The 24896-nt window shown below is 43.5% G+C and overlaps 1 protein-coding gene across 2 annotated transcripts; it reads left to right on the top strand.

Annotated features, from left to right (window-relative positions):
• Nucleotides 1–93: 93 nt before the first annotated feature.
• LOC149339685 (FAST kinase domain-containing protein 1, mitochondrial-like) lies at nt 94–24693 on the top strand. Of its 2 annotated transcripts, XM_089548369.1 has the most exons (9): nt 96–513; nt 857–2307; nt 5748–5987; nt 7634–7770; nt 10819–10956; nt 13164–13277; nt 16095–16212; nt 18722–18836; nt 24505–24693. In XM_089548369.1, the coding sequence occupies exons 1-9, from the start codon at nt 247–249 to the stop codon at nt 24592–24594; spliced, it is 2670 nt and encodes an 889-aa protein (XP_089404495.1). In that variant the 5' UTR covers nt 96–246; the 3' UTR covers nt 24595–24693. The 2 variants fall into 2 exon arrangements, with proteins under 2 accessions (XP_089404496.1, XP_089404495.1); XM_089548370.1 differs by lacking the exon at nt 5748–5987 and having other exon boundaries at nt 94–513.
• Nucleotides 24694–24896: the final 203 nt, after the last annotated feature.

Genomic DNA, 24896 nt, shown 5'->3' with positions numbered 1-24896 from the left:
CAATAAATTTAAATAATTAAAACCGTAAAAACATATTAAATAGCGAAGTAGTATTAATTTACTTCTCAAAATTTCTAGCGTCGAAGTCGCATCCAGTGAAATCCAAAGCTGAGTGCGCTTAGAAAAGCGTCCGCTCTCAAAACAACGTGGTGGCGATCATATATGTGTTTCTACCTCAGTAGCGATCGTTGCTACCTGGCTCTGATATGATGGTGCTTCTGTTATCTCAGTGAAGGTGCATATGCCATGAATGCATTCTGCCGGCACCTTAGGAGCGCAGCGCAGTACCTGCCGTTGTCCGCTCGGATGTGTGCAAGGCGGAGGGCTCGAATTGGTCGTTCTGTTCATCTTTCGGCTAAATTGGGCAACGAAGACAGTGACCCTGACCACGGGACGTCGGTTGACTTTGACGAATATGACGCTCTTTTAGCTAAGTACCCCTATCGAACTGTTTTGGTATCGGACGTCAATGACCCACACCTACAGCAGCTCTTGTCTTCACAGACACCGTCGGTATGTTTCCCGGCCGTTATGTTCTCATTTTGGCTTGAAAAGTTTTGTAACGAATTCGCAACAAGCATATGACATAACAATTTCACTATCATACTCTTTTGTCTTTCTGAAATGTAGCTTCCGTCTTTTTAAACATTAGCTTGCATGCATGTAAAGTTGCATCACCCTGTGGCGCATTGCGGGCAAATGTCTTTTGTACTTTTTTTAAAATCTGAAATGAACCGCAAAAGCCTCGTTTTCCGCCTCACGCACCTGTTGCGATCGTTAGCACTTGTATCTATTCATGCGCGGCTCTTCTGCATTCTTTTTTTCACTTCTCTTGAATCTTGCTTGTTTTTCGCAGGAACTGTTTTCATGCATATCCAAGCTGGGAACGCCTTGTCCTCTGGTGTATGCTGCACAAGCTGTTGTGTCCTTGTGGGATCTGAAGAAGTTGTCCGATAGTTTGAACAAGAGTTTCGATGCAACAGCGGCGCTATCCTCACCTGACTTCAATACTTTGATGAATCAACTTCATCGTGATTGTAGTTCACTGAGCGATACCTGCCTCACTGCTGTGCTGGTCTCTCTGAAGAGGCTCCTTCAGGAACCAGCGATTCCCGTCTACCATGCGCTGCTTAGTGAGGCCTACCTGCGATGTTCGTCGTTTAACCTGCAAGATCTCTCGCGGTTCATTGTGAGCCTTAACCAATCCAAAAACGTCACTCTTGCGTATCAATGCCTTGCCCTGGAACGGCTGCAGCATCTGCTTCCATTGTGTGCTACAGAGCTGGAGCTCAAATGTGCTGCGATTTCATTGAGACGCCTAGTTCACCTGTCATCTCCTTCACTCATTGCTGCCTTTTGCAGCAAGGCATCTGAGATCCTCACACCTGCATCACAAGTACACACACTTCTTCGCTGCCTGCCAGTCACCTGTCTTGAGCCTCAACTTAACCGCCACGACAGTTGCATGGTCAAGGTTCTCACCTACATGAATGCTTTGATGGACTGTTTAGATCCGGTAGACCTTGCTTCTCTTGCTGACGTTGTAGGAGAGGCACATTGCAATGCAAATGACACTTTGAAGTTGATTCAGGAGCGGGCACGCCAGCTCTACAAACAGGAGCCCAGCATATCACTTGCGCATAGTCTTGTCATGGGACCATCTCTGCAGCAGCGAGAACGCTTGGAGCTCGAGAGTTCCCTGCGCAAGCTCTTGGATTCAGACATTTCCCTTCGCAGCATTGTGCAATTTGCAGACATCACTGTGTGGCTGCCCATCACGAACGAGGACATTCTTGCTTCGTTCTGGAGCATTGCGGCGGACTTGTCAAACCCATCATTAGTGCTCCTGATCAGGCGTTACCTCAGTTGCTACCATCAGACGCATTTTCATAGCAAGCCTTTCGAGTCGGTTTTGCTGGAGTGGAGCAAAGAAAAACTGGAAAGTGCATGGAAGCTCGGAACAGTTGCGCTTGCAGCACAGTGCCTGCTGACGCTCGAGCAGTCAGCAATAGGCCCTGAAAACGTAGAGCGGCTCAGTTCGTTGCTGGGTCAACTTTCAAGTTGGTCCCTGCTGGAGTTGTCTCTAGGCCTGAAGGCTGCAGAACGCTTGTCAACTGATGTGTTCAGCAGAAGGCGCACACTTCCCCCACTGCTTATGAACCTGAAAACAAGTGTTCACGGTGAGATCCGCAGGAGAGTAGACACGACAGAAACTTTAACTGAGCTCACAGCTCTAACGATATCCAACAGGCTTTTGTGGTTCTCACGTGGACATCATGAGGAACTGAAGGAGTCTATTGCTTCCAGGTGTGTTTTGCATCATTTGTAGGGATAACTGCTCATATCTCTGCATGTGCTTCCCATTGGACATCAGAAGTTTTTGCATGGTGAAACCCCACTCAGTCAGCGAGAGGTGTAATTGTCAAAATGTTAATTATCCAATCTATCTAATGTTTATCCATCTAGCAGTGCTTATGTAAAAGTACACTGGTACAGCAGAGTCACTTAGCAGGTTAGAAATGACTTGCATGTCCTCTTACATTTTTGTACTTTTAAACTTTAATCATTGCGACACAACCTGACTGCTTAGCCAATGTACATGATGATGTTTTGTGTCGAATTATGCTCCACCTAAATGTTTACTTACGCTGACCACAAGCTGTCATTTAAAAGTACATAATAGTTGCCGCTGGGCAAGCCATGGTTGGGAATAAAACCTGGCAACATTTAAAGCTAGAACCCTATCCAGTGGGGCTAGCCTAGCAGTGCTGTTCGAGGAACTAGCGGGCACTAAGTGGGTTGTGATAGAGCTTATTGAGGTTATTAGAAGAATGAAGTGTAATATGTTAAACGATGATCACATACTATGTTGTCATGGTTTATTGGACTAGCGAAAGCTACGTGTAGGATTCCTCATCAATAAGGGTATAGGTGGCAACATAGAGGAATTTGACAGCATTAACGAGAGGGTGGTAGTTATCGTAGTCAAGTGTAGTAAGAGGTACTAGCTGAAGGTTATAAAGGCCTATGCACCAACATCCATCCATGACAAGATAGGTGAAAGGTTCTGTGAAGGTGTAGAATCAACAATGAGTAAAATAAAAGCATAGTATACTGCACTGATGGGCAACTTAACTGTCAAGAGGACAATAGTATAGGTCCTAGGAATAGCAGGAGGAGTTGTTAATTGAGTTTGCAGGACGAAGTAGTTTACAGATCATGAATACCTTCTTCCACAAATGGGAGAACCGGAAATGGACTTGGAAATGCTTGAATCATGAGACTAAAAATGAAATAGACCTTATATCATGTGCACATCTTGGCATCATGCAAGATATGGAGGTGCTTGGTAAGGTGGGGCATAGCGACCACAGGATGGTATGGTCTGGAATTAGCCTAGATTTAACGTGCTACGGAGGGAGCTAATGAGGCAGAAGCACATCAACGAGTTAGCAGTCAGAGGGAAAGTAGAGGAATTCAGAATCTTGTTGTAGAACAGATATTTCACTTTAACCAAGGATGATGACCATACTGTTCAAGCAGTGAATGATAATCTCACAAATATCATTACAGAGTGCGCAGTAGAATTAGTGGCAGTATCGTTAGACATGATACCGGTAAGTTCTCTCAGGAGACGGAAGATCTGATTCCGAAACGTTGCAGCATGAAAGCCTCTAACCCAACAGACAGAATAGAACTGGCAAAACTGTCAAAGCTAATCAATAAGTGTAAGGTAACTGACATAAGGGTAGCCCAAAAGTGGTCGAGAGGAAACTAGACATAGGTGAAAATCAGATGTGCGTACTAAGAGACAAGGAGGGCAGTGTCATTACTAATATGGGCAGGATAGTTAAAGTAGCCAAAATAATCAGAATGATAATGACAAAGGCAGGTGTGTGGATGAATGGGAGTTCCTACCTTTAGTGATAGAGAATATAAAGAAAGTCCTACAAGTGATGCAAAGGGGGAAAATGGCTGGTGAGGATCAGGTAACTGCGGATTTTGAAGGACAGTGGGGAGATAGTGCTAGACAAATTTGCCGCCCTTTATACGCAATGCCTAATGACCAGAGGCTTTAAGAACTACAGACCGATCAGCTTACTGTTCATTGCTTATAAGGTATTTACTAAAGTAATCGCTAATAGAGTTGCTCTAGAGCAACTTTAACTTCGGTTAACCCAAGGGCATCTATGCCTTTCGGAAAGGCTATATGGCACTTGGCTGTATTCACATCATCAGTTAGATGATAAAGGAGTGCTCAGAATATAACCGACCCCTATATATAGCCTTCATAGATTATGAAGAAGCATTTTACGCACTTGAAACCTCAGCAGTCGTGCAGGCATTGTGGAACCATGGTATAAAAGAAGCATATGTAAAGGTACTGGATATTATCTAGAGTGGCTACATATCTACCCTAGTCCTCCATAAGGAAAGTGATACAATCTCAATCTGGAAGGGTGTTGGGCATGGAGACAGAATCTCTACAGTGTTATTCACTGTGTGTTTGCAGGTGGTATTCAAAGTACTGGATCAGGAAGAGCTAGGGATAAGAGCCAATAGTGGAGAATTGGAATACCTTAGTAATATTCGATTTGCTAATGACAGTGCCTTGCTAAGTAACACAGGGGCAAAATTGCAAAATTGCAAAGCATGTTCGAGGATCTGGACAGGCAAAGTTGATTGGTAAGTCTAAAAATTAATGTGAAGAAATCTAAAGAAATGTTCATTAGTCTCAGAAAGGCGCAACAGTTTATGATGGACAGCAGAGCGTTGGAAGTTGTTCGAGAATACATCTACTTAGTGTAGTTCGTGACTGCAAAACTAGACCATGAAAGGGAAATAACTGTGAGAACTTAGCGGAGTGCATATGACAGGGATTCTCAGGTGATGGATAGCAGTTTACCAATATCCCTCAAGAGGAAAGTATATAATAGACTCATCTATGGGGCAGAAATGTGCAGGCTTACAAAAAGGGTTCAACTTAAACCGAGGGCAGTGCAGTTATGGAAAATGATAGATGTAACGTTAAGAGACAGGAAGAGAGTAGAATGGGTCAGGGAACAAACTTCATTTAATGATATCCTACTTAAAATGAACAAAAAGAAATGGGCGTGAGCAGGGCATGTAATGCGAAGGCAGGAAAACCAATGATCCCTTAGTGTACGGAATGGATTTTAAGGGCCGTGTTTCGATGGAGGCGAAACGCAAGAGGCACCCGTGTGCTGTGCAATGCCAGTGCACGCTAAAGATCTATGGCACCTCTTTCTCTCTTTCTTCTTTCACTCCTACCTTCCTCCCTTCCCTTGCGGCACCTTCCGCTGATATATGTGAGACAGATACTGGGCATTTCCTTTCCTCAAAAATCAATTTAACCAATTTAAGGGGAGGCAAGCGTAGCAGGGGGCGTCAGGGGGTCAGGTGTGTTGATGAGATTAGGAAGCTTGCGGGGATGATGCGGAGCTAGAACAAGAGAGAGTTAATTGGAGAGATATAGGAGAGGCCTTTGTCCTGCAGTGAGTGTAGTTAGGCCAATGGTGATGATGCCTATGTACGTATGACCACATGTACCATACACTGCACACATAGTAGAATAGGTTATCTATGTGCTGTCGGTGGGAGTGTGTTTCTGCAGCAGTTGCACTAGCACTTTGCGTGTTTATCTGCAATTTAAAAATATTTTTTCTTTTTCGACTCAAAAGCTTGTGAGTAGGCTTTCGGCATCTCTAACTTCAGCCTTCTTCCAGATGTGCGGTTCTGATGGATAGCAGCTCCCCACGGGAACTGGCGTCCTTCTGCAAAGCTCTGTCACTGGAGCGACTCTGGCTGCCAGACTGCTTGAATCGGACGGTAGCTCGTGCTGCTGACGAACCTGAGTGGCTGTTTCCAGTTACCCTGTGCCAGCTTCCCTATGTGTGTTTTGTGAGCGGCTACGTTCCCGACAGGGTGGAGCAGCTGGCAAAGGTTGTGAACTCCTCTGTCCTCAGGTGAATGTCTAGTCACTGCTGGACATCCTGTGCTTACGTAAAGCTGCCATAACTCTCTTCATTCAAGTTGCATTGTTATCGTAGGCCTTTTCATATCCTGTAGATTTTCATGTCATAAGTCCTTTTTGCGGACAGGGCAGATAAAACTTATTTTTAGATTATTAGCTTAAAGTGTTGAGGCTCTTTTTCTTCTTGGACTGTGAAACAGGAGAGGGAAGGCCACAGAGGTGGGCATTTACACAAATGGTTCCCTAGTTCGGGTTATATGTGTGACTGTGCTTTCTTGACCGAAACGGTCAAGATATAAATCCTTTTGTATAAAATTACACTGCCTTGTAATATCGTTATGTTTTTTTAATGGCCGCTTTTGTGGCTGAGTTAATAACAAGTGTTCAGCACACTATGTTATTTAATCGTTCCCATTGTCGATGGGGACAAAAGTGTCTTTGTTATGTGCACAAATGCTGATATCTTTAATTTGTGTCTATGTTCGAGGACAATTCACAGTGCAGGTATTCTAAGCACATTAGATGGAAATCTGACCTTTTTTCTTTTTTCTGCCAGCATTCTTTGAACACTTTTTTTTTCCTACATTTTTTGTGCCTTGTCTAGCCCCTTCCAGCTAAAATAGTCGTGGCGCTGCAGGTAGACAGTGCCGTTCCTCTGCACTTTTCTTGATTACGAAGGCATTTGGCACTATTGGTATTTAAACAGGACCTATACCGGGTGTTTTTGTTAGAAGGTCCAAAATTTTTAAAGAAAGGTAAATTCCTTTAGATTTATTTTAACCCTGGGGCTATACTGAGGGCTACGGCGGACGCCAGGTAAGAGGCAAACTACTTTAATTAGTTCGCTGATTAACTGAATATGTTAATTAACTTTTATAATTTTTATTTTAGGGGATATGTTGTATTAGCAGAATTGGAGATCGCCTTCCAAACAGTCCAGCCAAGAAAAAAGATTTTCATGAAAAAATTTTTTGCGCGCGTAACGAAGCGAGAAAAAGTCACCCTGGTAGGCAGCTTCACACTGTAACACAGCGTCTTTGAGCGCCTGTGACGTACCTTAGCTCCGCCCTGCACTTTGTGTCAATGCGTTCTTGTTCCAGCGCGGCATTCCGTGAGGCCGCGGAGCGAAGCGAGATAAGCAGCGATAGCGCAGGCCGCCAGTCCAGGACGCGTGACGCAAAGCACAGGGCGGAGGAAACTACGTCAGAGGCGCTCCCGCCGCTGCGTTACGGTGTGAAGATGCCTACCAGGGTGAATTTTTCGCGCCTCGTAACGTGCGTGAAAAATTTTTAATTAAAATTGTTTTTTCTTGGTTGGACTGTTTAGAGGACGATCTCCAATTCTGCGAATACAACATATCCCCTAAAACAAAAATTAGAAAAGTTAATTAACATATTTAGTTAATCAGCAAACTAATTAAAGCAGTTTTCCTCTTGCCTGGCACCCGCTGTAGCCTCCAGTATAGCCCCAATGCTAAAATAAATCTAAAGCAATTTACCTTTTTTTTAAAATTTTGGACGTTCTAAAAAAAAACACCCGGTATTTCAACTTCTTGGGTTCTGTGCACACTTCCCATCATGTGACAAATATATCTCATGCTGCAGACACTGATGGTGGTGATTTGTATTTGTCTTTCAGGCATTTCAATGACCTTCCAACTGCTGAGCTCCTCCAGGCTGCAGTAGCTTTGGGATTCTTCCAGTGCTTGGAGAGTGACCTGATCCAGCGTATTTTCTCATTGCCCTTCATGGAGCGACTGGACCAGGAACTCAGTGGTATGTTTACCGGGTTCCTTTGCTGTTTATAAATCGTTCCTGTTACTACCGTCCAGTTTTCACAGTGCAGGTATTCTAAGTACATTAGACGGAAATCTGACCTTTTTTCTCGAAATTTCTGATAATTCTATGTTTAAATCTGCTTTAACCAACCTGCTGCTGTCATAAACTCTAGAATCCTTAACACTGTCATCATTTTTTTTTTCCTTTTTACGGTTGTTCCATTTGTTTTATATGCGCGTGTTACTGCCTTTTGAACGTGATTTCTCTTGTCGTTTGTTTTTATTGTATGCTGTTGCTTTTTGTTGTTGTTTTCATTCTGCGATATGCGCTGTTAATTTTTTACTTGTTTTGACGTAACCTGTTTGTCCATTTTTTTTTCTGTGGGCTTCATTTATGTCTAATTATTAAGTGTATTTACAGCTGTATTTTTTGTTTCACTTTCGTGTGTAATCCACTCCCCTCTGTAATGCCCTCTGGCCCTGAGGGTAATGAAATAAATAAATAAATAAATAAATAAATGCTGGGTATTCAGAGTTCTCTAGATTGTAATTTGCTAAAATTTCAGTGAACTTTGCAGTGAGATTCGAGAATTAATTGAACCCTGGAGTGCTGCGGTTGTACTGAAAAAAAAAAAAAAGACCGGGACTTTAAGCAACACACTCAACCTGGCATCTATCAAAGCATATTTATGACTTATAATAAACATAATCATTATACCAGCCAGTAAATTATAGGTCAGGTTTTAGAGTGTTTGGTTTAAATGGAAAAAAAAAAAGAAGATAAACATACACGAAATTTATTTTTAACTGAAAAAGGTCAGTATCCTTGAGATATGGGGCACAGCTTGGTAGCAATTGAGCACGAGTTGCAGTGGTCACAAGAGAGAATTAACAAACTGCAGAAGACAGGAGTGGGGTGAGACAACGGGATCATTTGATTTACCTAGTGCCATTGTGCATTTTGAGGCGTTACTCCTCCACTTTAGACGCACACCACGCACAAGCCAAGAAGCTGCGCTACCTCTTCAAGCTTCATCTAGTAGCGTTCTGCTCACAGAATGCCAGCACCTTATCAGTGCTGTTACTTGGCTAACCAGTTTGATCATGGCACATAAGGACGCTGACAACGCTCATAACCGTCATCGAGAAACCATGCGTGAGCATTGTGAAAAAGGATATATCATGTTCCGCCTTCCACAACAGTTGTGCAGCACTTCCATCGGTGCTGTCATCATGCGGACTGCGCAATCAGACACTTTCTGGCTCCTTCTGGATTCCTGCTGCGGTCTTTTTTTCTTTCTTTCTTTCCAATCTGAAACTTCATTCTTAAGTAGACTCTCAATGATACGATCATGTTTGAAACGAGTTTCGGAATGATACGAATTTGAGAATTCCCTGGTCAGAGTGCATGGGTACTGTGTGCAGCAGAATTGCATATGTGTTGAACACCCTCCCGCACCCCAAACGGATGATACGAATTCGGGAGCCATGATCGCACCCTCCAGCTACTGCGATTGCTAATTGCGCGGTACTCATCGTGAGTGATGGCATGCAGACCGCACATGCCGACATCACAAATGGGCAGTGGCAAGCTGCCCATACATCGCTCTCATCGCGATCGCCAGTCATGCGGTACGCTCCACGAGCAGCTAGCAGTGGCGTGTGGCCATAAATAAATCTTGTCAGCCGTATGCAGATCTGTGTAAATGCATTTTCAGTGCTGCTGTATGCGGGTTTTGTTAGCTTTGGATGCTAGAAATTTTGTATGATACAAATATTTTTCGTGACTCCATGGGTTTTATGTCATCAGGATTTAGTACTGTTCATTTCATGGCCTGCGTGTATCATGTACAAAAACTACTGAACCGGGCCCACTGTTTCAAGCAAACAGAGTTGATGCTTACCTGGCTCTTATGTGTGAGCACAGTATATGCGAGCACAGTGAGCGCAGGGTATTGTGAGCACAGAGCAAACGGTGAATGTAAGCCCCCCCCCCCCCGATAAGAAAACTTTCTGTAAAAAAACTATGAAAACCTTCATTTTTACAGTGAAGGAAGTCCAAGAAAAGCATTTAGCAGATAGGACCGCACCCTCAACCACCCCTCCAAGAGTCACTCATAAATCCTCCCATGCACAGAGCTGCTATTCCTCCAATAACTTTTGTTGCTTTGCACAAGAAAGCAAAAAATTGGCGGGGGCTTAGCTTTGGTTAAGCCTGGTAGGTTGCGAAAGCAAAAGCACAACGCCTCCAACTGAAGGAACGCAGTGCGCCGCGTCTACGGGTCACGTGTGGCTACCGGCCGCCGCTGTGCGATGACTCAAAGCGTCTTCGGTAATTTTTTTTATACTTTGTTTTTGATGTTGTTGCAACTGAGAGAAAGAAAACATAATCTACAGCTGGTATGACGTTACAGCGGCAGTAGCGCCACAGGTGCACTGCGCGGCAAACACACGCCATAACTGCAGCCGGGCTATCTGAAGGAGCGAGTTGGTTGCCCATATTCACTCCGCTAAAGGTCAGAATAACTGCGGCCGGGTCACGCGAAGGCTTGAAAGTGCAAGTAGTACTATTTCTTTCGCAATAAAAAAAAAAAACTGGAACTTTTTGCCCTCCCCAGGAGTGTCTGCAAACTATTAATTCTTCTACTTTTGACCCATCAACCTAACTAATGCTTTCTTTACTAATGTGGTGCATTTTATAAATTAAAGAAACATTCCCATGCTATTTTTGAGGCTGAGTGCAAGCTTGGCACTTGCAGTTAAATGGTTTTGGCATACTGTGTTTGAAAAAAAGACTTTTAAGGGCAAGAAACACTGCGGCAAATGCAAATGAAGTTTTCGCAGATGGGACACAGACAGTACTTTTGTCTTGCATTTAGGAAAAGTGAATATATCACTGTAAGTGATGGTTTGAAAATGTAACACCAGGTTTCAGAGAATTCTTGCATACAGTGTGAAATGTGTTTGTTGAGGTTGTGGGTAGCTAGTGTGTGTGGTTAGCGTATGTGTCATTGTGGCTTTCTGAAAGGAATGCTCCTCTGTGCAGGCTTTGTGCCAAGTGACCATCGGGACCACCAGGTTCGAGAGCTGCTGGCCACTCTCAACCGCATAGCCTGCCTGGACTTCCCGGAAGAGCGGGTGCCCTGGTTCCATGACCAGTACTACGCAACACGGGCTGTGAATAGTGAGGGAGAATGCTATTTAAGCAGTGTTTAATAGGTTTGGTTTGGTTTATGGGGTCTAACATCCCAAAGCGACTAAGGCTATGAGAGACGCCGTAGTGGAGGGCTCCGGAAATTTCAACCACCTGGGGTTCTTTAACGTGCACTGACATCGCACTGTACACGGGCCCCTAGAATTTCTCCTCCAAAGAAATTCAACCGCCGTGGCCGGGATCGAACCCGCGTCTTTCGCGTCAGCAGCCGAGCACCATAACCACTGAGCCACCGCGGCGGCAAGCAGTGTTTTTTTCCTGCCTATTGGTGATATCCTGCTTTACTATTAAGCAGTGTTTAATAGTAAAGCAGGATATCACCAATAGGCAGAAAAAAAAAAGAAAAAACCTAAATCTGCCAATGTGCACATTTGATTTCAGAGCATGTGAATATTGTGGATGCTCGCATATATGCCTTACGCGAGCATAGGAGGGTGTCTATAGCAGCAAGCACTGTCTTGTATGCTGCACCAAAGGCAAAGAATTTCAGCAGTTATTAGACTGACCTGCATGGAAGCTGCATACTCATTTGCAGATATCATGACTAACTGTCAACAGAAATACAGCTCAGCATGTATGTAAAACGATCTGGATCTGTTTTCTCCCACATCCCTTGGCAAGATAAGCCTAGATCCAATATCAGTCAAAAATGCCATTCAACAGCACCTAAAACTAAAAGACTAAAAAATAGTGCTGGGGTGAATTACAGTTCTGTTTAGCTTGATAAGAGACAAGTCGCTTTTGAAGATAGGTACTTTAGGAAGCATGCCCTCTAGCTCACCTGTAAACTTCAGTAACGTGACACACTTGGCAGCTTTCACGTTGTGCACTTTTGCTGATACCTGTGCCTTTAGTACATCTTTCTGGGTCTATTTAATTCATAAATCTATACCCTGAACCTGTTTATGCACAGTTTACTGGTGCCTATTGAGGAGTATCTGTTTAAACGTTGGTGTAGTGCCGATTCCGATGCACATGGCTTTATCATCTGCAGTGTTATGCTACTGGGGCCTCATTTGTGGCCAGTACTGTTATTTTAATTACTTAAATAAAATTGAGGGTCTTAAACGAGTATTCGTGGTATTAAAGGTGCACTGAAGAGGAATCTGAACTTGTCTTTTTGCCGCAGCAACTCGATCTGCACGTTCCGAGCGTTCTTAGAAACTGCGATTTATTGCCCTGTGTGGCCAATTTCCCTAATTAAATCGAATTAACGCCCGGCTCCCGCCTTTTTTTTTAAATTCTGCCTCATACGGTGGGCGGAGTCGACCAACGCGTGGAGCGCCTTTCACCCAGTCCCGTGGCGGCTTGCCGCTCTGCCATCGGCGGAGTAATACGTAGTAGTCCATGGTAGCAAATACTCCGCGCGTATTTTTATTTCTTCGGGCTTATTTTGCGGCTATATTATCTGCGAATGAAACTATTTATTCATGGAAATCTAAAAAACAAAATAAAGCGAAAGCAAAGCCTCCATGGGACTGGGTGAAAGGCGCTCCACGCGTTGGTCGACTCCGCCCACCGTACGAGGCAGAATTTAAAAAAAAGGCCGGGAGGCGGTCGTTAATTCAATTTAATTGGGGAAATCGGCCACACAGGGCAATAAGTCACTGTTTCTAAGAATGCTAGGAACGTGTAGATCGAGTTCCCGCGGCAAAAAGACAAGTTCAGAATCCTCTTCAGTGCACCTTTAATAACCTTTGTGAGACACAAAAAAATGGCTTTTGTGCCCTTTGTTTTTTGTTATATAATAGTAAGTGAAGTTTAATTCAACGTGCTCCCGTCTTCCGTCTTCGCGTGTAGCTGCAGGCAAATTCGCACGCATCTTTTTGACAAAATAGAGTAAAGTTAGGTTTCATGTGAAGTGATTATGGGCTCCTTCCTACTTGAAGCTAGGTTATCTTGTCTAGACCAGACAACTATATTTTTTTTTATGAGGAAGGCACCTCCTGTTACGAATGTCTGTTTTACGCTGTGAGACATTTTACGGAGCAAACTTTGAGACATCCCTATTGAAGCTCCGTTTTATGAATGTATTTCTGTTTCATGCTAATTAAGCAGCATTTAGTCGCATCAATTATATTTCTCCAATGCTATACTTTTGTTGGTGCTCCTCTCAGCTAGCTGAGGATGTCTCTGAAGTTATTGATGTCATGCTGTCCATGCTGTCTTGATTTCAGCTCGAAGATATTTCACACCTCTGCAGAGGGATGTCCGAGACAACCTCGCACACGTCTTGGGAGGCAGCGAATTTGTGCAGGGTCACGTCCTTTCTCCTTACAGCTACCTCCTTCGTGAGTTTGATTTTTGCTTTGTTGCATTTCAGTCTGGCTTTTAAAGGGAAGGTCACCTTTTGCACCAAAGAGGAGTATTATTTATATCAGGTCAGGTGTGGTTAGCGTAGCTCACTTCAAGGCACAGTAAAAATGTGCTATATTAGCTTTCTGTTTACAGCATTCACATACACCAGACTTACTGTAATATTCATAAACCTGGGGGGACACTGGTCTTGAAAAGAAAATTTTATTAATTTAGTCATAGCTATGAAATTTTCAGGGCACATGTATTTTTGTGCGCTAATTCTAGACATGTCATTTAATTTCATGTAAAACAATTCCTTGAGCACTTATGCACTTTTTATGCAAGTATTTTGCGGAGAGTTTTGAAGAAAATTTGCTGCAGGAAACTCGCTGAAATGTATGCCATTAGGTTCTCTTGACACCAAGGAATACAATAAGGGTAAAATTATCATCCTGGCTCGCATAGAACTTGAGTAATAGGGTACTGAAGCTGCCACTTCAGAAACAGGAATACACACTTTCCTTCTCATTTCTGAAGCGACAACTTCAAAACTCTATAACTTAAGTTCTATGATAGGCAGGAAGACAATTTCACCCTTATTGTTTTCCTTGGTGTCAAGAGAACCCAATGGATACATTTCAGCGAGTTTCCTGCTGCAAATTTTTTTCAAAACTCTCCGCAAAATACTAGCATAAAGAGTGCATAAGTGCTCAAGTAATTGTTTTACATGAAATTAAATGTCATATTTAGAATCAGCACACAAAAATACATATTCCCTGAAGATTTCGTAACTGTGACTTCATTAATAAAAATTTTTTTTTCAAGACCAGTGTCCCCCCTTTTAATGCTAAATCTACAGGAGTGTCACTTGCCCTGATTTTTTTCTGTAGCAAATTAGGGATATGAAAAGAACATTTCCTTATATGCTGGTCAGGTTTTAAACATAGTGGCAACAGGCTCCCCATTAATTCAAACTCCCCATAATTGATACAAATTTTTGGTTCCCTTCAAGTTCAAATTCGAGTTCAAGATGCCCTGCCCATACATTGCCGATGCTGCGATTGCCGTTTGCACAGTACGCACCACGAACAATCGAGTAGTGATGCATGGCCCGCACTTCGCCAACACCGCGATCGGCAGTCGCACAGTACACACTGCAAGCACTGAGCAATGGCACACTGCTTTAAATACAGTCTTGCCTCGTTAATACAATCCTCACTAATAGGGATGAATCGAATTATGGACAGTTTATTTGAGGACCAAACTTTTTTAATGTATTCACACCTTGTTAATGTGGAAACTCGCTGTTTGGACAATGGACAGTGTGAAAATGTATCAAGCCCTTTGGGACCCTTGTATTTTTTTTCATTAATATGGACGGTGATCAGGATCAGGACAAAATCCAAAGTGCTGCTGCCAGATGTTCCGTCCCTTGTAGTATTTTGATTGCAGAACACCAGCAAAGACACTGCGGAAGTGAAAATGTCTTAGTAATGGCGTTTTTGTTTGCGTGTGGTTTCGTGCTTCAGAGCGGTATGGTTCTTGGTCAACACAGTTACATTTGCCGCATTGTATGAATGGCTGAGAAAAGAATTCTTTCTGTGCGCTGCGTTGCAGGCCACATTCAACAGTGGTCAGCTGAGCGAGTGCAGAGTTTCGCGGGATCAAGCAGTCGTAATAGAAGATATACTTCATAACGCCAAGCGACGCCATACATGGATCACTAGGTTACTAGGCACTGCAAACATGCTAATACCTACACCACATGATTTTATCACTTGTAGCTTCCAAAATTGCCCAATATCCACTTCATTGCGTGCCACTATACAGAAAAGCAGTCCGTAATCGTAGACTTTCTTTAGAACATTTTTTTCTTCGTGATTTGTTATTATGGAAAATTCGCTTTTTGTAGATTCGCTTTACTTACACTTTTGCTCGGGAATCAAAATGTCCGTATTAACGAGGCACGACTGCACTTCAGCCATGAACTTGAGTAATTTACTATCGCTTCAGCATGCAGATTTCACTCGTGTTTTGTATAAATTTCAGGTAATACTCATCATTGTCATATTATAGTCATCGACTGCTCATATTATGCACACTGTAATTAAAAATTAAGTTTCTTAGTTGGTATTCAATAAAGCAAAAAAAAATTGTTGCAGCTAAAAAAAAGGTATGTTCATTGTAAGGGTCTTTAGCTTACGATAATGCTGAAGACCCCAACAGTAAGCACATTTCTGGGGTCTAGCATATGTTAGTGCCGAAGAATGTTGATAACAGGGGTGCCCAACTAAAGCCATGCAGAATAGAAATGTGCTAGCGTAATGGCTGGAGTGATCTTTATGCATATATGCACTCTTGCTGAAGATAGAAGTCTAGCTCCTTTTACTTACTTAGTTTTGTGAGGCAACACATCCAAAAGTATCATTTATACATGACATAAGCTGGCAAGCTGCATAACTTAGAATGATGCGGAAAACACTAGGTCAGGATAGCTACTAGTCTCTTATGTTTTCGTAGTCTTTTTGTGTTATGTAGACACGTGGTCAGCGCTTAAAGTTCTTGTATGTATGTATACCTGTTCTTGAATTTTTTGTGTTTGCTTCTGTAGATCACCAAAAGTGTCATTTGTGAAAAGTTCACCATGTGTGGTGTTGTGTGCCGTTGGTCTCATTTGTGAGAGCTGCAAATGAAGTTTGCTACAGTTCCTTGCTTGCAATTAGACAAGACAGCTGCTCAAAACTTGTGGGACCTGGAGTGTTGAGCTTGTTTCTGTGGAGGCCATGACAATGTCTGCCATCTTTTTGCAGAGCTGTCTTGCGTGCTGGATGCCTCGAAGAAGCCTGTTGCAGTGAACAGCAGCAGTGGAGACTTTCACAAGACATCACAGAGCAAAGTGCCTGTGGTGTTCTCTGCAAGCCACAAAAGGTACGCAACCCCTGCAAAACTTATTTGGTAGTCGTCGTCACTGACGCAGTGTTTACAGCCTTGCTCCTGTATGTATAAGTAGATGAGTATGCCAGCTAGACATCCATATTTTGAGCTTTAATTCATCAGTGAAAAATCAGAGTATTCTGCTTGTCATATGTTCGGTGTAACCGAAATTCATGAAATCTTTTCAGAAATGCACTCCAGAGCAGCACAATTTAGTCTGTGAAGGGACCGCAACTCAGGCGACATTTTCTGGAGAGTAGGAAAACAACTTTTCTGAATCTGTAGTAATGTTTCGAAGGTGCTCGCGGTGATTCCATAGTCCGTGAAAAACAAATAACCAAATGCCAGTTATGTTGGCTTCTCCGCGCAGCACCGCCAGCACGCAGCGGTGGCAGGAAAGGCTAGCTAGGGTAGCTTTCCCGCATTACGGCCATGTTGCGTGGAAACAATTACGCCAGAGCAAACGCAGTTGCTGTTTCACCACCTTCTTGACGGCCGACACGAGTTAGACAACTACACCACAGGGTGATTACTGCAAAGCTGCGCCACCCACGCCACTGCTTCTGGGGGGCTCTCAATAGGTGTGAGGTGTGCGAACGCGCGCCTACCTTTCACGCTGTTGTATCTTCCAAGTCGCTGTTGGCGAGTGCGAGAGAAGGCGCACACCTTGGCCCGAATGCCTGCCACACCACCAGCTGACACTTGTGTAGTGCAGCAAAGCCTGCCACCTGAGTGAGCACCGCTTAGTGCTGAGGAGAGAGATATGCGTTTGGTATGTGAAGTAAAAATTGCATATATTTCTTAAAGAAATATTTACAAAGAGTGCGATAGAGTGAATAATTCGTAATATTCGTGTTTGTTATATCAAGGTCTGACTGCATTCAGCACACGTTGTTTGACTGCGTGGCAAATACGGTTCACAATAGAATGAATGCTTCCTTGAATGACAAACCTGCATGACAAAGGAGAATTGTCAGGGTGTGTTCAGAGCAATAAAAATGTATATATGTGCTTCTCAAATGGGGAAAAAAAAAAAAATGCCACCGTGGTGGCTCAGTGGTTATGGTGCTCGGCTGCTGACCCGAAAGACGCGGGTTCGATCCCGGCAGCGGTGGTTGAATTTCTTTGGAGGAGAAATTCTAGAGGCCCATGTACTGTGCGATGTCAGTGCACGTTAAAGACCCCCAGGTGGTCGAAATTTCCGGAGCCCTCCACTACGGCATCTCTCATAGCCTTAGTCGCATTGGGACGTTAAGCCCCATAAACGAAACCAAACCAAATGGAAAAATCGAAGCTGGGAAGTTTGCAGTATGCAAAATGTTGCATATAAAAGGGCTGCAAAAGGAACAGCACTTGAAGTGACTGCCTCATTTTTTTACTGCCAAGTGTTGTTTCTTAGAGGTATGTTATCCTCACAGAAATGAACGAAATTGAGACACTGCAGCGCTGGACTTGTCTTCACGTAGTCTCAGCTGAGTTTAAAGATGTTTTAGAAGCAGAAGACATGGGGCTCATCAAGCATGTATGAAGTGCCTATCCCTTTCATACCAAAGTCCAGATACCAACCCAAGACATCCACAGTTCTAAGGCACAATTATGTTGCTGTACTGTTTTGTTGGAGTGCAAGCAACAGATGGAGATTTAATATCTCAGGTAAACTGTTACCGACTCTGGTGTATGCTGTAACTAAATCTACTATATTTTAGTCCTCACCTTAAAAAAATTGGAGGGGAACACTTAAGCTCCGCCATAAGCGTATGACGCGATAGCTTTAGTGGGTTAATTCCCATATGTGCGGAAGGTCATTGTCTGCTTTACATTCATAGATCCCTGGGAGTCCTCATTCCCCTCCTGGTACAGTGATGCAGCGGTTAAGCGTTGCGGCTCTGCCCCCTGCGATGGCAGGTGCTCCCAACAGTGGTCCTTGTGTAGACCAGGTAGCTCTTCCCGAGCAACCAATCATTAATTTAACTGCCACCTGCCACGCTGGACAGTTTGCTCGCTATCCGTTGGGCAGGTAGTGATGACTCCGCAAGGTCACATGACCGAGATGGCCCACCTGCCAGAGAGCCATGCTCGTGATTTTTCGCTCACAATGCCAACACTGGCACCGGATTTTCTGGAGAACGGGGCCTGTAACGCTGTCGCTTTAAAACTGCTGATCCACCAAGGAGTGCTATTTGTAAAAAGCACAGCTTCCCCCATGAGCACTTCTTTTCCAGGCATGTTAACACGAAATTGCTTACACATGATGTTTGTAATGCTGGCTTGTTTGTAATGCTGGCTTGCAGTGCTTGTGTGAGGGCTCTTTGAAGGCATTGTTGGCAAAGCAGCTGTGCTTAATATGCTGAGTAAAAGAACGAGAGTTATTTTTTAGCAAAACACTGATGTGTTTTGAGATTTTTTTTTTTTCAATGAAACAGGTCTGCTGCACAGCCTGTCCCGTAGTTTCTTTGTGTTAGCCGCACCCTTGCTGAAGCAACACTGATGGCATTCAATGCAGAATTGCTGTCTTGGTGCTGGGAGAGAGTTGCTACTGCGAAAACTACCCACAGCTCACAGGCTATCAGCAGCTGAAGATCAGACATCTTGAGATACTTGGGTACCAGCTGGTCCTGGTGAGTGGGATTTTTTTTCTTGTTTTTTACTTATTTCAGGAAGAGAAAGCTTAAGGGCTTAGCACTATGTACTACGTACTAAGCCTACTACCACTTACAATGCTCTTAAAGGGACACTGAGGAGAAATTGAAGTTGGCTTGCATCGACAGAATACCAGCTCCTGATTACAAAAACGCCATTCATACTGACAACAAAGCTCCTGTAACATAGAAAAGAGCAAGAACCAAAATACAGGTATCGCTGCCACAGGCCAAACTCGCAAGTACAAGCTTCATGGCGTCATAGAACAAAACAGTGTTGCTAGAACCAATAGTTCTAGCAACACTAGGACACGAGAAGCTACGAATCACTGAGGCGCAGCAAATGCTTGCGCAAATCTCCTTGACGTCGCCAGATGGCGCCACGTACCCGATAGCTACGCGCGCTCCTGCAGCGCCGGGACCAATCAGCGCTTGCTCTCAGCGGTATGGGGGCTCCTGGTATTCCGCTAACGGTAACAAGGTACACGGTATGCTAAAGGCGTCTATTTGCGAGAACTTCGTTGACGACTTCGAGAACGGGATCCATTGTAACGCTGGCAAAACGCCGGTGCAAATGTAAACGAAGCGACGGCCGCAATAGCCGATAGATGCCTTCAACGTGCGGCCGGCGGTAGCTTTCTTTTCGGCTGCTGCTGGGCCGCACTGCTGGCTGCCAGAAATCACGGAGTCTGCGTTACGTCATGTGAATGTCATGTTTCACGTCACTTAGTTCTGCGTCGTCATAGCAGAATCCCAAGTTTGAATCAGAGCGGCGGGAAAAACTATTTCAACTTCGAATCCAAATTTCTTAGAAATAAATGCATCTTTCGCTGCCGGCCAAGTGGCAACAAAGCCATGAAATGCCGAACTATCGGATTTTGCTATAAAAAAAATATTAATAGAGCTCTCCTCAGTGTCCCTTTAACATCACAGGCTTTAGTGTGGTACACAGAAGCAGTGGAAAGATTATAAGCACGTGAGATTTAACAGTAAGTCACAGAACATGCAGTGTTGGCTGCCTTGATCAGGGTTAGTACTGGTTAAAAGTCTGGAAGTGGAAACCAGTGTAGAAATGCAGGGCACAAGACACCAAGTAGGGCATATGTCTTCACTGTTTAACCCTCCGTGACTGTTTTTTAATCAGTCCAAGTTAACACCATTCTGGTTGATGCACTGAAGGGGTGCGTACCCCCATGGTCATGAATTGGCGCGAACTGAAACGATGAATTGCCGCCACCATTGCTCATCTGGTAGGAGCGCTGTGCACAACATGCAAAGGTTGCAAGTTTGAACTTTCAAGTGGTGTGCTGTCTCTTCATCTGGAGTCTTAAAAATTTACAGAACATTTCCTCCCCAGCACAAGTAAAAATATTAACTGCCTGTGCCTCCCTGGCTTCAGTGGCTGTTTCCTTTTGATTGTCTGCTAATTAGGTATCACGTCAATTGCCTTCATTGTCATGAAAGGTTGCTACAAAAGTAGCCGTAACTCTTTTTAATTTTTTATGCAGGTGAAATTTGTGCTTCATTTCCTTGGCGCGCGCGGCCCAGATATATTTGAATTGAGGGCTGCAATGTAGTATTCAGATTATTTTTAATCAAGGGGCACGCACTTCACCTGTCAAAATAATCTAGCCGCTGTGTGAAACAGTTGTAGGGCACTGTGTCTTCTCAATGGTGTCCCTTTCCTTCATGCCATGGTGCTTATTTCGAATACGATTTTTCATCCAGAGGATTTGCTCGATCATTTAGGAGTGAAACAATGCAAGAGACTGTCAATTTATGTGTGACCAAGGCTGTCAATAGAGAGATATACTACAGTCAAACCCACTTATAACAATACCGGTTATAACAATATATCGGATATAACAATGATCAGTTGCAGCACCGTCAGCTTTTGCATGTGTTCTATGGTATTTTCGGCACAACCCTGTTATAACAATTATTGGTTATAACAATGGTATTTCCATGGCACTTCAGTATTGTTATAAGTGGATTTGACTGTATATAGTAGAACCCCTCTATAGTAAAGTCACTCGGACCAGCATAATTCTTTGCTACATATCAGTTGTTGGTGGTGGCATAGCTCTGAGGATGCTGCCTAGTAAATAATTGGCTACTTCCTGAATACATAGTGCTTGTTTATCAAAGAAACACCCAGAAATACCTTCCAGCCTGCTCTTATGGCACCTTTGTGTGATAATTATTTATTTTATATTATCACATTTTTGATTTCATTGACACCTTGGGGATGTACCGCATTTAAACGAATACAACATGGCTACGAATATAAAGAAAGTTGGATTCCATAAAAAAACCAAAGCTTTACTTGAACCCGTCATCATGTACCGTGGCCTCAGGTCATTTAAGGGGAGATGCAGGTCTTGAAAGGAACCATTTTATGATTAAAGAATTCATAAAGAATTTAGCTGTGCAGATGTGTTTCTTATTTAAAAACACGATTCGTTTCAGTATATGTCAGTTAGTTCCCATGCTGTAAAAAAATATCTGAAGCTTAATTACTTCAATTCTTACGGGTCGTTAACCCGTGCGGGTGGTCGCAGCTGGCAAGGAACAGGGTTAATTGGAGAGACATGGGAGTGGCCTGTGCTCTGCAGTGGGTGTAGTCAGGCTGGTGATAAGTCGTTAAGATACTTTCTTTCAACATTATTTGGTTTCGATTGAAATGGGGCTGTAGCAAAAGACCTGGGATTTGGAGCTATGGTAATTATATTGGTGTTGAAGTACATCATCATGTAAAAAATGTTAAATTTTGTCCGAGCACCGTAATTATGAAGTGTAGTTAGGTGACATTATGGTTCACAAAATTTGAAATGTTTGACTCAGCCAAACAAAAAAAAACATAGCTCCGCAGTTTCATTCTTTCTGAATTCAACGGTACTATAAGATTTATTGAAATTGCCCTACAAAACATAATAAAATCTTCTGTAAGGCTAGTCATGTTGACCAAAAACACGGAGCTGAGAAAATCGCATTTGAAGTGCACTCGCCATCCATTCTGAGTTTGTTGTAAAGGCCTAAAAAAACAGCAGAATGCGGGCATTCCAAAAATGTATCATAATGGTGAGTAATAGCACGTAGTGGGGAAAGGGCACAGCTTTCAAATAAAACTAAAATGGCGGCCATCAAGGGCGCAGCCATGGCTAGTGACGGGCGCAAAGTCCTGCCTCATTTCACTCTGAAATCACCGTTTCCGGTCTTCGTAAGTGTGAAATATGTGGATATCTTAGCAGTTGGAAGTCGAATTCGGATCTCGAAACTATTTAGGCAGGAACTTTGGAGTGTATTGATCCCGAATAAGCCAATTTTTCAAAATCAAAATTTTCGCATTTTTTTATCATTTCAAGACCCGCATCTCCCTTTAAAGGTGCACTGAAGAGGAATCTGAGCTTGTATTTTTACCACTGGAACTCGACCTACACGTTCCAAGCGTTCTTGGAAACTTCGAATTATTGCCCTGTGTGGCCAATTTCCCTAATTTAAACCGGATTAACTTCGTGTTCCCGCCTTTTTTTTTAATTCCCCGCAAGCAGTGGGAGGAGTCGACCAACCTTTCACCCAGTCCCGTGGCAGCTTGCCGCTCTGTCATCGGCGGAGTGATACGTAGTGATCGGGGAAAGCAAAGAGTCCACGCGTATTTTTATTTCCGTGGAAATAATTTGCAGCTATGTGTTCTCCGACTAGACCTGTTTATTCACGGAAACCTAAAAGAAACAAAATAAAAGCAAAGTCACCACGCGACTGCCTGGAAGGCACTCCATGCTTTGGTCGACTCTTCCCGTCGTATGCGGAATTAAAAAAAAGGCGGGGGCTGGATGTTGATCCGATTTAATTAGGGAAATCAGCCGCACAGGGCAATAAAATCGAAATTTCTAAGAATGCTGGGAACGTGTAGATAGAGTTCCCTCGGAAAAAATACGAGTTCAGATTCCTCTTCAGTGCACCTTTAAATGTCACCCTGGTAAAGAAGTTGGATCAGACGCCAGTAATACGCCACTGAAGTACGGGCGTCCTGATGAGCTTGGTAGATGAGGACCTAACGATGTAGCTTACAGCTTTTTCGCAGCGCTCTACTAGGTGTTCAGACAAGCTGCTTAAGACCACCCAGCAGAATCCCCAAGGGACTTGCAGTTCATTGGTGACCCATAGATCGACTTCCAAATTGCTGGTCCTAGTGGGAAACAAAGTTGCCAGAAGGATTCATGCACTGTTAAGGGACCTGCATAATTGCCAAACGGAGAATGCGGCCTGAAGGAGCACCAGCCAGAGGTCGAAACTAGCTGCTGTATAGGGTCAGTGCTGTCGTCGTCACTCCGCTGTTTTGGACACTTCATGCGTGTGACCATCTCATATTCTCCCAAGCATCATTTAATATCTCGGGTACTAATGTTGAAAGGCCATTTTCAGATTTGGCTGCCTTTAGCACAAATACGGTAACAAAATAGAGTCCTATTACTACAATGAGCTATGCATAGCATGTGTACCAGTGAAAAAAGTTGCTGCTCTTTGCTTCTGTCATGTCTTTTGTAAACTGGAAGAATTTTGTTCGCCGATAATCAGTGCTTTGCTAATCACGTTTTAATCACTTTTTTGTAATTGTCCCCATCTGCACCTGTAATTTAATGTGCACTGATGCAACGATTACTTTAGAGTCTAGCCACAGTGGCGCCGTGTGGTTTTTATGGAACCATTTTGTCAACAAACCAATGTTTCTCGTTAGGCCTAGGCTAGGAGCTGCAGAATCGTAAGCAAAGAAATAAAGGAAATTTTTAGCTTATTCATTTTGTATAGATCAGATGAGGCAAAACAAAATCCCAATTTCTCGTTTATAGACATACTGAAAAATGCTGTAGCTATGTCAAATTGAGACTGTTTACCGTGCCTTTCTTTTGCATACGAAAGCGGGAGCCTTGCTTTCCTATGCAAAGGAAAGGCACAGTAAATTCTTAAAATAGTGCAAACAACTTAAGAATACGCTACAGCTTGATTTGAAATAGTGTTAGCTACAGGTGCAGTATGAAACATTGGATTTCTTTGCGTATGCCTGCTTACGCTGTACTAAAACTCTCATTTGTATATTTTGAGTATGAGCAGGTATAACATGGTTTATGGGGGTTTAACGTCCCAAAGCGACTCAGGCTATGAGGGACGCCGTAGTGAAGGGCTCCGGAAGTTTCGACCACCTGGGTTCTTCAACCGGGCCTCTAGAATTTTGTCGCCATCAAAATTCGACCGCCACAGCCGGGATCAAACCCGCGTCTTTTGCATCAGCAGGTATAACATGGTATAACGGCCAGGTATAACATGGTAGCACATGGGCGCATGTAGTCGTTCAAGTGCAGAGGTGCAGAGTGGGCCGCACATAGCGAATGCAGTCATGAGACGGCTCCGTATGGCATCATGGGCTGTCAGCGTTAAACTGCATGTTGGACTACTGCATCATCTGTCTGCATTTGAAGTGCTGTAGTTATCCGACGTGGCAAAGCTGCTGCATTGCCGGTGCAAGCTGAGCATGTGCCCTGTAAGGAAGAGGATGTGCACTTCTCTATGTTTGGAGTAAGAAGCAAGAGTTTGCGGTGGTCACCATCTTCATGAGCGCTTCTCTTTTAACGCTTCTCACTTTTTGCAGGTGCCGTTCTACGAGTGGAATTCGATGAAGTTGGCCGAGCCAGGCGCCAAGCAAGATTACCTCCATGCCAAGATCTTTGGTGTCAGCTAGCACATAGCAAGATGTATATAGGTGTACAAGTTTAGTAATTATGTAAATTATTTTTGTTGGCCAAGTAGCAAAAGAAAAAAAAATGAGATGAACAACGTCCTTGTGCACATGGTTGTCTGTCACCAACTTGATGTATAGCAAGAAATGAAATGCGAACAAAACAATTGAGCACCGGCAAGCAAAATGAGAGGCTCTTATCCAGGGTAAGCTTAGTACTAGCTCGGGTTATTGTAAGGTCGAAGGCACGAAGACTCTCGTTCAGAAGTGTTAATCAACCTCACTTGTATTTCCACTCCACGAGC

Source organism: Amblyomma mixtum, chromosome 6 (genome assembly GCF_055824585.1).
Source record: "Amblyomma mixtum isolate Tamu chromosome 6, ASM5582458v1, whole genome shotgun sequence".
Classification (NCBI taxonomy): Eukaryota; Metazoa; Arthropoda; class Arachnida; order Ixodida; family Ixodidae; genus Amblyomma; species Amblyomma mixtum.
This window is presented reverse-complemented; position numbering and strand designations above follow the sequence as displayed.

What these genes read in the sequence shown, in the direction of transcription:
- LOC149339685 (XM_089548369.1), top strand. Translation starts at nt 247, where the DNA reads ATGAATGCATTCTGCCGGCACCTTAGGAGCGCAGCGCAGTACCTGCCG. An exon ending in TCCTTACAGCTACCTCCTTC is followed by an intron (nt 13,278 to 16,094) that starts GTGAGTTTGATT and finishes ATCTTTTTGCAG; the next exon opens with AGCTGTCTTGCGTGCTGGAT. An exon ending in TTCTCTGCAAGCCACAAAAG is followed by an intron (nt 16,213 to 18,721) that starts GTACGCAACCCC and finishes CATTCAATGCAG; the next exon opens with AATTGCTGTCTTGGTGCTGG.